A 16791-nucleotide genomic window follows, 5' to 3' on the forward strand; every position below is an offset into this window, starting at 1 on the left:
CTCATAACATCACTCATGGATTTCTTGAATTAAAAGCACTTTCAAACTTTAAAACATCCTACTTTACATCCCAAAAGAAATATATTTCATACACACTTTTAAATGTTCTAACCTCTTTCAGACGCCATAAATCGTCTCACACACACTGCCTTTTCTCTCAAACTCCCCCCTTTTTCAGTCACTCAGACAAATCACGCAGAGTCACTCAAATCAAATACTGACAGCATTCACACAGTTAAAATCACTCAAAATACGCTTTCATACGAGTATCTTGGACATGCCTTCCATAATCAGAAAGAGCAAGTCAAAAAGAAAAGAAAAAACTGAAACCTCTCATCATCCTCACAGCTTCTCACCACACACACATAACTAAAAATAAAACACACCAGCCTTTATGGCTCAAGATATATACATCTATCAAAATTCAGTCAATTACTATACATTCACAGTAATGAATTCACACTCTATTTATACTATTGTAGTGAGCAAAACCAGCATCTCAGTCACAGGCATTTAGCAATATTTGCAAACAATAGTTATAAAGCTCAATAAGACTCTACGCCGAAAGCAACACTCCGCATGCGCGTCACCGCTCCTCATTTGCATTCTCACACACACACCGTCTAAAAATAGAATCAGCAGCCAGTGCACTGTTGTGTTGTCTCAAACCTGTAGCTTTAGCTGTTGTATTCAGGGCTTGACTTATTAGTTGTTAGTATAGGATTGCTCTTCATCTCAAGAGAGTCTCATCTAGGATAACAGGTTTACAAACAGGTCAAGTGTCTCTATGCACTTGATTAGATTTGGTATTTTCCTTATTTTCTTCATCTCATATATCATTGTACTGAGTTTGAGCAAACCTTAAGCTTGAATCAGACTACTTTTAACAATTATCCACCTCACATCATAACTGACTGAGGTGCCTCTTATTATTAATATTATGTCATTATTAATGTTATCATTGTATTGTTTTTCCTTTATTATAACAGCAATAGTATATTACAATACACTACTTTACTACTAATATACAATAGTATATTAGTTTATATCTTATTATGTATCCATCACGGGTCTGTGTGAATCTGCAGCTTCACACCTTCCCAAGCTGGAGACATTTGCTTTTCCTTGGCTGACCAATGACACAGCCTTAATATACCTTATGCATCTCTCTTTTTTATTTGATATATTTCCGTGTGAATTATCTGGTTTCACGCATTCTATTCATTCAGCTTGGTTGTCTTCCCAATTTTGTTTCATTGTTAATACCAATTTACAGGTTGCTATGCTTCCTATTATTAGTTTGAATATAGTAGAGATAAGCTCTAATTTGATTTAACCTTTTCTTTATTCCACTTTATTCCTAAGAGTATTTATATATATATTCAGTTGGGTCTGTATCCAACTCTTTTTAAACTTCTACTTTGATCTCTAATTTTACACTTGATAAGGGATTATTATGTTCCTCCCGATATGGGTGAATGTATAGTGGGACATTTTGTTATCTTAGGAATTCTTCATCTACAAGCACTGATTTGTCCGGCGCCTGGACATTTCTTTTCTAGCCACTGCTCGTCAGCAGTGAGTTTTGTGGGCTGATTCCCCATTATCACAGAACTGCAAAGCTTTCTCTGGTACTAAACTCGGGGGTGGTTGCTGACACGCCCTTCTACCTTTCCCCTTTATCACCAGTACTTGAGCTTTTGCGGGATACACAAAGAAAACAATAAAAACAAACAATGGAAGTAGTTCAGCAGCGTATTGTGCTGTAAAATCAACTTACTTCCAAAACACATACACAAAACACATATACATACACACAGATAGACATTTGCGCGCTAATTTGTCACGAAGTAATTCCGGCTACTTCTGAAACCTGTCTAAACACAGTTCCTTGTGGCGAACTTAAACCTTATTTGTCACGAGGTATTTGACGGCTACCTCTAGAACCAATCTAAACTTAGTTCCTTCCGGCGAACTCAACCTATTTCACGTGCTTCTTTCTTCAAACCCTTGCGGCGGGTTAGACCTATGCACTTCTCTTTTGTGCACCCGTGCAGTGGGTCAGCCTAATGCGCTATTAATCCTTGCGGCGGATAAGACCTATGCGCTTCTCTTTTAAACCCTTCCGGCGGTTTAAAACCAAAAAGTGTTTTCTCACCCTCAGCTGTCCTTTGCTGGTTGTCAGGTCATCTGGCTGGATCCCAACGTCGTGGACCAGTACTATTACACCGGCCTGGACCCGAATTTGTCTTACATCCCAGGTCTTTCACCTCTACCTGGAGAGGGCTGTCGACAGACTTCGGTGCTGGTTTACCCACGGCGTCAGGATGCAGAAGTCAGACCTTATTGGAGTCACAGAAACGAGTCTGCTGTTTCCATCTCTAGGCTCGAAGGACCAATTTAAATGACAGGGGATTTCTTTAAATCACCCTGCCGTTCTTCAGCTGAGACGGCTGAGTCAGAAAACACAACACTGCAGAAGTTTTTCACTCGCGAGGGGCAGTCATGGAACGCACGAACTGCGCCCCACGACTGTCCGCGTCCTTTATTTATACAAGATGTTTTGTGTGTGTGTGTGTGTGTGTGTGTGTGTGTGTGTGTGTGTGTGTGAATGTGTACAAAGGTAACAACGTCATTTAGAGCTGCGGGTTTTTCCCCTTCACTACATTTGCATGTTCTTCTAAAAGAGCTGAGGTTTCACTTCTCTGTTCTCTGAAGACAGGAAGCGGTTAGTAGCTGCACACAAGTTACTAGGTGAAAAGTCACTTAGACATGTCCTTAATAATAAGATAAAAAGATACATTTCATATAGCTGATCATATTATACAATATTCTCTTGACATTCCCTCCTGTTGATCACGAAATGAAATGTACAGTTCATCAGTGAGTAACTACTTGTCTTTCACATTCTTAGTTACTACATCATTAGCACTTCATCTTAGAGTTTTTTTCATGTGCTATGTGCAGAGGTGTTTTTTTCTGTTCTCAAACTGATCTCCCTGTTGGAGCTCAGTCTGGGGGGAATTTTTTTTTTCTCCTTATCTTTCCTCATGTTGTGCTTTTCCATGTTATACCCCTCTGACCTGTCTTCCCCATGTGATGTTTGTGTAATGTATGTATGGTCGAAAGGGTAAGACGGCGCTGGCACAGCTGGCAGCCTTAACCCAATTTCCCTCGGGATGAATAAAGTATGATCAATCAATCAATCAATCAATCAATCAATCAATCGATCAATAAACTATTCTGGAAACATGAAGTGTCTGATAAGCTGGTAAGTGGGTCTGCTCAGCGGACTTACATGGAAGGGAACTTCTCTTCCTCAGGCCTTTTTGGACACCCAGAGCCTGGCTTTATGAGACTGTGTTGCAACAGGAATGTTCATCCAAACTCTCTAGTTATTTGACATTCTGTGGAATTCACAAGCAACATGGATTAACCTGAGATTTTAGATATACCTCAGGTTGCTTCTGATAAAACTGGAACTTCTACCTTGCTGAATGTGTCTTTGTGTTTTGTTTAGGAGCTCTCATCTCATTCAATGCCGACGAGTATTCATTTGAACTAGGACTGATTCCCAGTGCTCTTGGCTCCTGTTGCAGCTGACTAGTTCTCGTCTCTCGTCAGTCTGGGCAACCTTCATTAATTGAATCAGTTTTGTTGTAACTATACAGCAATTTAAATGATCTGGAATTATATCTAGTTGTCTTGTGACTCAAGCAGCTGAGAACATTTAAACTTTGAATTCAAGCAGAAGGAAATAATGTTTGACAAACAGTAACAGAAGAGATATGCACTGACGTGTGGAACAGATGAATTTATAGGAGTGTGGCCATATGGAAACGGGGCATTAAAAGTGAACGCTTGTTATCAGCAGTTTCATGTAAATATTGTTTCCCATCATTGTGACAGTTATATGTCATCATCTCCTTTTCTCCTTCACAGCACCAGTGGACTTTGATATAGATCTTGAATTGCACATCCCAGCATCCAGTGTGACCCCAAATTTCAGTATTGTACTCAGAAACATTCTGAGAAATTTCTCCTTCCCCCAAATCATCACTGAGTCTTTAACACTAAAAGCTTTAAACTTCACCACATGTAAGTACTTGATCTTATTCACAGGATTTTTGTACTCAGTCAGATTTAATGCTGTTTATATGGTCCTGTATGACTTATGAACTGTGTTTTGTCCTTCTTTTAAATGTCTTGACCAGGGTGCTATCCAAACTCCACTGGCGGACTGCAGTGTCAGTGTGAGGACCAGTTTGCTTGGTCATGTGACAAGTGTGACGAATACAGCGCATGCAGTAATGTCACGTCACGAACCTGTGATTGCATAAACGGACTTCCTCTCAGTGGGGAGTTCTGTGAACCAATCACAAGTAAGAGCTGAAAACTGTAGCTGTTGCTACAGAAAAATACTGTCACCAAAAACATAAATGTATCTACCCAGCATGTGTTCATAAACATATTGATGATTCAACATTGCTTAGAATCATCTATTAAACTTGCTTTAGTGTAAACGTTTTCTTGTTAGAAATTACAAGTTTGTAGTTGTTTCCATAAAACATTTTTATTCACTTTTATTCATCAATTTGTTGTCATGAATCTCCTCAAAGTGACGAACACAATATAATGACTTTTCTAATGTTCCTCTGCAGCTATCATTCCATGTCCACTGCCTTCAACGACACCAATGCCAAACACAACAACACCAATACCAAATACAACCACGCCAGCACCATCTACTACAACAACACTGATGCCAAACACAACAACACCAATGCCAAATATAACCACACCAGCACCATCTACTACAACAACACTGATGCCAAACACAACACCACCAATGCCAAATACAACCACACCAGCACCATCTACTGCAACAACACTGATTCCAAACACAACAACACCAATGCCAAATACAACCACACCAGAGCCAAGTACAACACCACCAGTGACAACTACTACAACAACACTTATGCCAATTACAACTACACCAGAGCCAAGTACAACACCACCAGTGACAACTACTACAACAACACTTATGCCAAATACAACAGCACTAATGCTAACCTCTACAACAGCACCAATGCCAACCTCTACAACAGCACCAGTACGAAGAACAACAACACCACCACTGTCAACTGCAAATGTTTTTACTGAAGTGGAGAATTTTACTATGACCATAAATGTGGAATTTTGTGATATATACAAAGATCCAAGTAGTGAATTTTTCAGAAATGTTAGCACTGCTGTAAGTCTCAATTTGCCCCGTCTTTGTGTCATTCAGTTTTCTCAGAATCTCAGCCTGTTGGATACATAGGGTATTTAATTCATGTTTGGCCATGTCACTATCTCGAACAGATTAACGAACAAGCACTAAAGAACAATGTCAGAGCACAATTAATTACATTCCGGTAAGTCACATTATCTTATACTAATCCTGACTTCTTCTTTTTTTTGGCTTGTTTTGTTTACCTTTTTTTTTTTTTTTTTTTTTACAGTTGCTACACTTCTTAAAAAAAAATCACCTTTGTGGCAAAGAGTGAAACATCTGCATATTCATCACTTTACATACAGAGGTAGACTGAGACTATAATACAGGCCAAGAATTTGACTTCACCCCAGCCCACTTGATCGATTATATCAATCATTTCTCTAGTTTATAAAACTCAGGATCAGAATGGGGAAAAAAAGTAATTTATGTAACTTTGAACATCGTATGGTTGTTGGTGCAGTCTGTCTGAGTCCCAAAAGGTTGATCTGTTCATCTGGATCCTTGGGGTGGACCAATTTTGGGCGCAGCATGTTTTGGGGTTTAAAAGCCACAGATATGTGGTGTTTAGAAAAAATCCGTCTCAACTGTTCTGATACTCCTGACACATAGGGGATCACTACAAGTTTTCGCTTAGGCAGCAGTTGTCTAAGCAAAAACCCGTACTGATTTTTTCTAAACACTGCGTCTCTGTGGCTTTTAAACCTCAAAACACTCTGTGCCAAAAACTGGTCCACCCCAAGGATTGGGTCCCCCGACACAAACAGAGTAATATAGTGTACGCTGTTAAGTGCCAGGAGGATTTCCATGATTTACACATCAGGGATGTGTAAATCATGAAGGTTAACCAGTGACTCGTCAGGCCAGGACTCTGCAGTCTATTCACACCTACAGGCCAGTGGACACTCTTTTAATGATGAGGATGTACACATCCTGGACAAGGAGGAACGCTGATTTGAGCGTAGAGTCAAGGAGGCCATTTACGTGAAAAGGGAAAGACCATCTGTGAATCGAGGAGGGGACCCAAGGGTACATCTTTCGCCATCTTACAATGCAGTGATTGCAGCCATTCCCCAACTCTCTATGAATGGTACTCATGACCATTGATCAGTGGTTGATGATCAATGGTCATGAGAATTTGCATATTGATGATCAAGGAACTGACCTCCCAGCCCATTCAGTGGTGCTAGTTCAGTCATTATACAATGTACTAAGGTTGGGGAAGCCGGCAGTCAGCTGAGACTCTAGAAGATCATTTCAAATTTGTTTCTAAAATATAGCATTGAGTTCATTGTACTCAAGTAGATGAACACAATCACCTGATGTTAATCCAACAGACCATCTTTGGGATGTTTGGATGTGCCCAAAGCTATTTAGGGGAATGAATTCCCAGTGCTAGGGGGTTAAAAATGTTTTTGGAAATATGTCAAAGTAATTATTGTGCTATCTACTGTACAATATAAAGCGCCTTGAGGCGACTTTTGTTGTGATTTGGCGGTATATAAATAAAATTGAATTGAATTGAATTAATTGAGAAGACTGAAAATGTAAAACTGCTATTCTGTGACTCAACTGCATATGATGTACATCAGACTTTCCAGTAGATTAATTGGTAAGTTCTCTCATTTTCTCTTGTATGGCATGAGTCAGTCAAAATGTACACCGCATACCAGAAATGTGACCGTTTGCAAACCTTTTCTGTATTATAGGAGAGGAAGCACCATTGCTGAATACAGTGTCATTGCTCCTTTTTTACAAGTCATTGAAGCACTAAACAATGGAATTTTTGACCAGCTAGCAAAAGTCTACCCTATGATATCAGATGGTAAACATGCATCTACATTCTGGATTTCATTAAATTTTACATGTATGTTTTATATCATATCAGAAATCAGATCAGATAAGATGATTGTTTGATATATATGTCCATTTTTAAAGACCAAACTTTCTGGAGTTTAAATTTGAAGGCAAAGGATTTTTTGGAGATAAAGTCACTGTAACATGTGGCCCTCCACCAGTGGATCTCTTTGGTACTGACTGGAGAGCAGAGTGGAGACGTGATGGCAATCTCATACTTGAAGATGAAGTGCACAGCATTTCAAAAATAAAAAATGACTCAGTCTTAACTGTATCACAGTTCATTTTTGCTGACAGCGGTAAGAAACGCACAACTGCACATGTGTTGCATTCCATGGGGAAATTTACAAATCATATATATTTCAAATATGTGTAGTCTCTGCATTTTTAGTAGCAAGCAACTTCAACATTCTGATTGGCTCAAGGGCAATGCATGTCTTAAAGCACAAAACCAACTCTTCCATTGATCAGTTGACCCACAAATAACAACATATGGAAGTATGACTAAATCATCTAGATTATGGAAAAGGTTACTACTGTATGACTATAATGAAGTAAGCAATATTAATTTAGAATGACTGAAAAAATTTTAGTAACCATAAAAGTATTAACTAAAAGATGAATAGGTAACCGTCACTTTTGCACTAGCCTTTCACAAGAAAAAGAAATACAAAATTACAAGTTCCAGTTGTGAATGTGAACTTGCTACGCAGATGTAACGTTGCTGACACACTAGGTGATTGAGAGCACAAATGTCACAAATGTCTTATTAAAAATCCTACTAAAATATGCAGATAAGTGGTGACTGAGCTTTTAATTGTACAGCAGTAACTTAACAATTTACATTTCTATATGTTGTTATGAGCTACTGCTTTTTTGTAGTGTCTAAAATGAAACACTCAAGCTACATAGGTGAACCAACCATATTCCAACTGTCTAATGCAGAAATAAGTGACCATGTCATCCCATATATTCTTATGTTTGTTTTGCTCTAGCTTCATTTATGTGTACAATAATTTTCTTTCATTTCAGGAAATTATGAATGCAGGCTCATACGGAAAAAGGATGATTCATTTTATCGACAACAATCCAGTGGAGCCTTCACACTCAAAGAGAAACCCTCAATCAGAGTAGAACCAATTCAAGAACTTTTGAAGTGTGGTGAAAATGTGACACTGAAGTGCTTTGCCAACAGCAACTACATTATTAACTTTACAAACAAAGATATTAGAGGTAAACCTGAAACAAAGAAGCAAAAAAATTCAAATCAGCTATTGGCAAATAATTTACATTATGTAACTAGTGTAACAATATCAATACTAACAATATTTAAAATAGTCTAACTAATCTTACACCTGACTTGTGAATTATTAGATTGTATGATTCATGTTGATGTTTTGTTATTTCTGTTGTTTATCCAAAGGTAAAGAAAGCATTTCCTATCAATATAAAAACGATACTGGCTGCACAGACAAAGGGACCGATACAATTACCTGTCAATCAGAAACATACAATGAATTCAAAGAAACAATAACACTGACATTTTACAAAGAGAGTCAGTATTGATGAATAAATTACAAAGCATTTGATAAAATTCAGGTTAAAATATCTACCTTTAATGACGTCTTTATTTATAACTTATTTACTAGGTGTTCCAGCATGTAATGAGATGCCATATGGTGAGGCACTTAAAGATTTCACAGCCAAAGTTCCCTGTGCAATGAATGAGGAAGGAGAAAAGAGTGCATTCTGCGATGGTGTAAACAGTGGCGGTCCTAGCCTGTTTGGCGCCCCGGGCGAACACTCCCTCTGCCCCCCCCCCCCCCCCACACACACACACACACACACACATACACACACACATAAAACATATTAAGGATTATACATTAACATAAAACTGTTGTCGGAACCATACTGAATTTCGCCAGAGAAACACACGTACACACACACACACATATGAAGAGAGAGAGAGTATGCATTGTATGCAAACAGCTACCAAACAGCCATCACAATTCATCATACAATGAGAACAGGACAAATCAACACTTGACAATGACTAATTAATATTAAACTCTGTAACATAATGTATTGTTTGGAATTTAGTCTGTTACTGTTACTATTTTTACCATTTCTTATTGGAGCAACTGTAACCCACATTATTTCCTTAAGGGTTTAATAAAGTATGATTCTAATTCTGATTGTTTCAGGATGACCTGCCATTATCCAATCACACATCTGCTTATCTGTATCTTTTGCTCGTTTCTCCTCCTCTTCTGTTCTATTTTTTCTAAACTGAGCATCTGATGGCTTTGAACTTTTCTTGTCCATCTTCCATTAGTTTTAATTTTGCACTCCAGTATGAACACAAATCCCCCAACCCGAGGATCACCACAACATAACCTAACAGACCTACACCTTAGTTCACAGATTCACTTTGTCTAAGGTGTATTTCTGGGATTTCACACAACCCAGGATTCAAATCATGAATACATAATGGGCTTGGATTTACATCATTATGAATGAAATGTGCTCTATTTGGAAGCAGCCGGCCCCCCTCCCCTTTTGACGCGTTGTGTGTGAGACTTTAAGTCATCAAACTCTGTAAATTATAAATTTTAAATTGTCATTGATCCCTTTACCCCTAGTCCTAAAGTGTATATTTATTTTCTTACTCTTCTTATATTTATTGTTTGTTTACTTGCACTGCTGTAACTGGAGCCTTGTCGTCTCGTCTCTCTATATACTGGACTGTATGTAGCGGAGATGACAATAAAGTTTACTTTGACTTCAGCGGCAAGCAGGCGCACCGAGGGCTCTCGCGCTCACTTTTCGCGTATTGAATTTCGAAAAAACACCAGCGCAAATTATAAGTCTGTATCATAATGTCTGGTGTTTTCGTGTTTGTTGGTTTGTTTTTATTTTGTTTTATTTTGCGAGTTGATTATTAGATGCTGCTCCAGCCAGCCAGAGAATCCCCCGCCGCCCCGCCCTCTCCTCCCTGTGCCGCAAGCAGCAGGCGCACCTCGCAAACGGAGGGCGCCCTTACTCCCAGCAAATGGGCGATAGAAAACCGATCGGTGCCTATGCCATTCCCAATATGCGCTGGCTGATGTTGGGGCAGCATGAGTACGAGCAGGTTTTTTTAATTTTTTTTTTTTGCCGATGCCCGTGATGCCGCCCCCCACCACGATGCCACCCCGGGCAACCGCCCGTGTCGCCCGTATCTAAAACCGCTAATAAAAATGACACCTGTATACTCCGACTCATTAAGGAGCTGCTTGACCAGTCTGAGGTGACCTAGCTCTTTTCTTGTTTTGTTATTTGTATTTGAAAATGTAATTAGTCTAGTCTGTTTTTTTTTTCTAAAATTTACATGCGATTAGACAATTTAAATTAAAGCGATAAAAATGTTACAAGAACCTGTCTTCCAATTACTCTTTTAATTAATGTTAATTAGTGTATTGTTGTTCTTGCTAACTGACAATTGCAACTATATATTTTAAAACTAAATTACGTGTTAGGGTCCCTGGGTCGTTGACCCATTGTTTTCTGTTAATGGAGTTTTAAGTCTTGTTTATTCATCATTGTGTTCTCTGTGTCTCTTATGTTTCCTAATTGAGTGTGTTTCCGATCAAGTTTATCACTATTTTAAGTTTAGGTTGTCTTAGTTGTTAATTGGTCCCATTCATGTCTTTGTCTCATCTCTGTGTCCTTCCCTCAGAGTCTCCTAGTTAAGTGAGTCTTGTCGTCATGTTTTTTCACCTAGTTGGATATTTGTCAAGTTTTGTCTCTGTGTGTGCCTCTCTTGTCCCTCGCGGTCTTGCCCTTTCTGTCCCTTGCTCGCTTGCCCTCTCTCCTCCCTTTGTTCCCTGGGTTTCATCAGTCTGTGTCTTAGTGTGTGTGTTTCCTGTACTTCCTGTTTTACTTTGATAATCTCCTGTCTGATGGGCATCATGTTCAGTTTTGCTTCCCCCTGTCTCATCTGTTAGATTATTGCCAGACGTGTTCCCCAGGTATTTCCTCTTTGCCCTGATTTTCTCTTTAGTGCCCGTGTCTGCCTCCATCCAATGTTGCGATCTCCTACTTGCTGTGCGTGTGACAGTACTCTACACCTGAGATATGAGTGAAGGACCCAAAATGCAGGCACTGGCTTGGATGCGATGAGTGAACTTTATTTACATGTGGTGAAAACACAGACAGAAACAGAGGTGGCGAGGGCAGAAACTAAGAAATAACCTAAACTGGGTAAACTAAGAAACAAGGAACCAGAACTAACAAACCTAAAATGCGAGGGGACTTAGAGCAGAGGTAAGACAAGGGATGACAAGCAGAAGAGAACACAGGGCTTAAATACACGCTGGAGCAATCAGGGAATGAGAGACAGGAGGGAAACACAGCTGGGAGAAATCTGAGCTGACGAGACAAGGGGAAGCAAAACCAGACACACCACACACAGGACAGGCACTATCAAAGTAAAATAGGAAATACAACAGCCACGCACAGACACAAGCTTAACACTAATACTTCAGACATGGCAACAGGGAGGGAACACAGAGACATGTGACCAAGGCAGGCACAGAGACACAGAACAGAAGGAGCTCAAAAATACAAAACAGAAACCAACCCCTAAGAAGAAGAAGAAGATCTTAACAAGAACTAACCTGAAACACAAGATAATAATAATCCAAACCAAACCCCTGAGGTCACAGACTCAGAACCATGACAGCACAATTATGTTTTTTTTTTTAGTACTGGTGGGTTAGCCTTCCCAGTTTGGTTTAGTTCTGTTATGTATTTATAAATCCAGCAATAAAGCTCTTATTCAAGTTCAGTCCTACCTGCTGCTATGCACTTTGGGTCCACAATTCTGGCTGCCACACAGCACTTCCTTAACGTCATATTAAATCAGTTTTTATTCTGTCCATATGCCACCTAAGATATACAGGATTCTGAACACATGAAGTTGATTGTTTGCATTCTTTGCTATAATGGAAGCTGAACCCGCCTGTCAAATTCTGAAATAGTGCTTATAGCTCCTCCAGCCAATGTTCACATGGCCAGTATGCTAGACAACAAAAATTGTTTTGATTGTAGGTCTATGTGGTGTTCGATTTCTGTTGAGACAGTTTCTCTACTGTTTTAGTGTCACTTTAAAGTTCCTGGGGCCTGTACAATGAAACAAGTTCAGTATACCCACTGCTTTCCATTGTCTGGATTCACTCACCCTAACATGAACAATCACAATAAATGGTGAAACAAAGCTGATCATCAACTACCAAGTTAACCTAGGTTTTCCCTTGTGCGTTCACATGAGAATTAGTACAGAGGTCTGTACTACAAAATACAATTTTGTCTTCTTCAGGTAACTTTGGGCTTAACCAAAGTTTGGTAATTAAACTGAAAGAGATCCAAATGTAGGAGATTCATAATGTTCACAAGTAAAAATAGATGTCACAATTTATATATTAAAAAAATTCTGCTTCACAGTACAGACCTTAGAAAGTAAAAAACAAACAAACAAACAAACAAAAAACTACAGCCCCAAAAAAGCACACAACAGAAGTTGTGTTATGCTAGAATCAGTCAATTACCAAGCCTGCCATCTTGATGAATGTCTTTGTTGCTTTTTTTGTTCTTCTGCGTTTCACCATCCACATGTATGAGCAACTCATTTCCATGTGTATCAGACTGGATACTCACTACTTTTCCATTGACATGTCAAAAAGCAGAAAAGCAAAGCAAAATATGAATATCACCTTACCAAAATTGAATTTCTTGGAACAAGTTATCATAACAAACCTAAAGAGTGTACTTCATTGCTCTTATGTTGTTTATTATTAATATCAATAACCATACTGATAACTTGGCTGTTACTATAAATAATAATAATAATGATGATGGATTGATATAGCGCTTTTCAAGGCACCCAAAGCGCTTTACAATGCCATTATTCATTCACGCACACACTCATACACTGGTGGAGGCAAGATACGGTTGTAGCCACAGCTGCCCTGGGGCAGACTGACAGAGGCGAGGCTGCCATATCGCGCCATCGGCACCTCTGGCCAACACCAGTAGGCGGTAGGGTAAAGTGTCTTGCCCAAGGACACAACAACCAGGACAGAAAGGCCGGGGATCGAACCGGCGCCCTTCCAGTTACAGGTGCGCTTCCCAACCCCCTGAGCCACGGTCAGGGGGTTGAGGAAATATTACATTTCTTGATCCTTTTTTCTTTGGTCTACAGTTTCTCAGCTGACTCAATAGGAGAACTCCTCAATAGGAGTTACATGCTGGTTAGGTTCTGGCATGTTGCCCTCATATTCTCAGATCAAACATAATTACTATCTCTGCTAGCTTCAGATATTTTTAAAATGTAATAATAACCTAAGACAACTATATATAATATAATATTTGTGATGGAACAGGCAAACTGTTAATATGTGAAGACTTTAACAAAAATAAAACTTGTCCAATAAATAATCACAAAGTAAGTAGGTAGTCTTTCTTTGTTTTGCCACTATAGCTCTGTTTGCAATTTAAGATCAAAGGCATGGGAAGCACAAAAGGAACACAGTATTCACTACTCTGTTTGTAACTGCAGGCAGATTAAGGTTAAAAGACTGTAGTAAACTTAAGCAGGATTCTCTGAGGGTTTCTACAAACAGAAAAATGAAATGTGGAGATAAGAATTAGTGAATAGGAAGACTAATTTTGTCATTTTAACTTGACATTGAGTTGACATTGTGAAACTAAATACTTTTTCTCTTCAACTCTCACAGGTCTTAACTGCCACTACACTGCCAGGATTCTTGCAACAGCTCAGCAATGTTACTAATGGGAATACTGTGGAAGTGGTTAACTCACCTAAAAATATTGATGCTGTTGTTCAGATCCTCAGCAATGTCGCCAAAAGAACAGAATTATTAAATATCTCAATTAATGAAAACTCAATGAGGGTATACATGCATGCTAGTTTAGTGATGTTACTGGGTTTTTTTTTTCCTTTCACTGTAGGATATCCTGATAACTGCAGGTGTTCTCACCACAGATCAGATTTGTTTCTGAACAAAGAAAGAGTCTCGTATGAAAGTATCTCGTATAACATCTCTGAAGCTGACCATGTCAGTTCATCATTATTGGAGTCTCTTGAAAAAATAACAAAACACCTTGCCAGTGTCAATGATTCTGGTATCGACACGCCTTTTATCATCTTGAACAGAACTATATACACAAACCCTATCATTGGTGATTTTAATTTTTCAGTGGAGATAGAAATACCAAAGGATGAGGGAAAAAATAAGTCAATCAGAGTGATGACGTTCGCCTCACTGAATAATGTACTCCCTGCAAGAGAAATAGACAATTCATCTGTTAGGGTCATCGGTGGCAGGGTTGTACTTGTTCAGTCCAGTGGCCAAATCAATAATATCTCTTTGACATTTGATATTTTAAATAATAAACTGAGAAACCCTAAATGTGTCTTCTGGAACTTCAGTCTCCTTGATGGTCTCGGAGGATGGGACGATGAGGGCTGTGAAGCAGTGTTAAATTCAAATGAAACTGGAACTGTCACGTGCAACTGCAACCACCTGACCTCATTCTCCATCCTCATGTCACCGAACAGTGAGAAGGAACTCTATTTGGACATTATAACCTACATTGGAGTTGGCATTTCCATGGGTTCCTTGGTCATATGTCTCATTATTGAAGGCCTCATATGGAGAAAAATAAGAAAGAATGAAACCTCTTACCTGCGTCATGTTTCCATTGTTAACATTGCTGCGTCACTCCTGATTGCAGATATTTGGTTTATAATTGGAGCGGCCATTTCAGATGCAAAAGACAAAAAAACCCCAGCATGCACTGCAGCTACCTTTTTTATCCATTTTTTCTACCTATCTCTGTTCTTCTGGATGTTGGCCTCAGCTCTGTTGCTGCTCTACCGTACAACTAATGTCTTTGGTGAGGGTTTGTCTAAAGCATCTATGCTGGGCATTGGATTCTTTCTAGGCTACGGAGCTCCTCTCATCATTGCAACAGTAACTATAGCTGCAACTGCACCTGACAACGAATACATTCGAGATAATGCAGTCTGCTGGCTCAACTGGGATGAGTCCAAAGCTCTACTGGCATTTGTGATTCCTGCACTTTCAATTGTGCTGATGAACCTCTTTATTTTGGTTGTGGTTTTGTATAAAATTATAAGGAGAAGGGTCGGAACAACTGCTGCACAAGCAGGCGAAAGGCATGTTATAAAAGTTATTGCCAAAAGTTTGGCTGTGCTCACACCGTTTTTTGGAATAACTTGGGAGCTGGAATCCTAGCTAATCCAACAGACAAAGGAATCCTTATTGCATTTGCATTCTTCAATTCGCTACAGGTATAAATTCAGTTTTTACCAGCCTGTATGATATAATAGTACTCAACCAATGCTTAATAGAGTTTAGATGGTGAGTTTTCTTTTTATCACTTTTGTTTAAAAAGCTGTTGTTGTCTGTTTCTTAACAGGGTTTCTTTATTTTGGTCTTTGGAACTTTGTTGGACAAAAAGGTATCTACAGGTCACTATTCAATTTGAAGTCAGGTTACTTAAAGAATAAAATAGACTCTAAAAAAGAATTCACCTCTCAAACTTTAAATACAGTTATTTATATGTACTCATATTCTACACAAGCATTGAAAAAGACATGATGGACATTTCCATAGGCGTAAAAAATGAATGGACTATATGAAAAAAAAATACTTCAGGTGACTTTTAATACAGTGTTCTAACTCTGAAGAATGATTTTTTTAGGTACGGTCAGAAATAGCAGCATTGTCACAAGTCTCCCGTAGCAGAAGTGGGACGAGGGTAAGAACAGTTTTCTCACTTAAATGTTTTACTTTTTTTTTTTCTTCTTTTTTGTGGATTTCATGGCTTGTTCGTTCATTTTCAAATACTGTTTGGGCATGGGTTTTTTTTAACCATTTTAGAGCACCAGTACTGGAAACTCATCAAGTGGATTTGGATTGTTGAGGAACTGGAGACGAGGAAGAGGTATACCAACAGTTAAGAAAATGTTCAAAACTGTAGTGTAAACTATTGTGTTATTAGGTGTGTTAGGAGCTTACATATCAGTCCAGCCCATGAGTCAAAATAATTACGCCATAATGAGCCCAGACTAGGAAGTTAACAAAGGCGGTTTCTGTGGTCAAACATCAACACATTAATGTCATTCACATTTTATTTTTTATTTTTTTTATTTGTTTGTTGCAGATCAGTGTTCTAATGTGTAAAACTACAGCCTTCTGTTGTGGTACGCATCTGCTGTTGTATTGTTCTGCCAGAGACTAACTCTGCTCTGTTGTTGTTGTTTTTTTAATTTTTTTTTATAGATGGCTACAACATGTCATCAAGTGCATCTAGTAATTCAAACTCTGCTAGCAACACATGATGTGTGCGGATCATTCAGACAACCAAGGATGCAAGTCAGGCTAATAGTTTTTTTTATATTTCTACAGCAGCGATAACAAGTTCATGTATAAATGTTAAAGCTATATCTTAAATATGATATTGAATCCAAGAAGAATAGGTTATGACTTTTAAGGCTGTAGTATTCATTCTATTGCAGTAATCAATGTTTTAAAGAATGTTAAGAGATTCTATTTAAGCTTTCT

The 16791-nt window shown here is 38.7% G+C and overlaps 2 protein-coding genes across 2 annotated transcripts; both read left to right on the forward strand.

The window, feature by feature from the left end:
• The first annotated feature begins 4554 nt into the window (after nucleotides 1-4554).
• On the forward strand, nucleotides 4555-5420 carry LOC112842386 (probable ATP-dependent RNA helicase ddx42). Its single transcript, XM_025898764.1, has 2 exons — nucleotides 4555-5257; nucleotides 5368-5420. Exon 1 carries the CDS (start codon nucleotides 4636-4638, stop codon nucleotides 5164-5166), a length of 531 nt encoding a protein of 176 aa, XP_025754549.1. The 5' UTR covers nucleotides 4555-4635; the 3' UTR covers nucleotides 5167-5257; nucleotides 5368-5420.
• A 6000-nt stretch (nucleotides 5421-11420) lies between these two features.
• Nucleotides 11421-15504, forward strand: LOC109194757 (adhesion G-protein coupled receptor F1-like). Its single transcript, XM_019345527.1, has 2 exons — nucleotides 11421-11443; nucleotides 14631-15504. The coding sequence occupies exons 1-2, from the start codon at nucleotides 11421-11423 to the stop codon at nucleotides 15457-15459; spliced, it is 852 nt and encodes a 283-aa protein (XP_019201072.1). The 3' UTR covers nucleotides 15460-15504.
• The last annotated feature ends 1287 nt before the right edge of the window (nucleotides 15505-16791 follow it).

The sequence above is a fragment of the Oreochromis niloticus genome, linkage group LG15, assembly GCF_001858045.2.
Source record: "Oreochromis niloticus isolate F11D_XX linkage group LG15, O_niloticus_UMD_NMBU, whole genome shotgun sequence".
NCBI classification, from domain to species: domain Eukaryota; kingdom Metazoa; phylum Chordata; class Actinopteri; order Cichliformes; family Cichlidae; genus Oreochromis; species Oreochromis niloticus.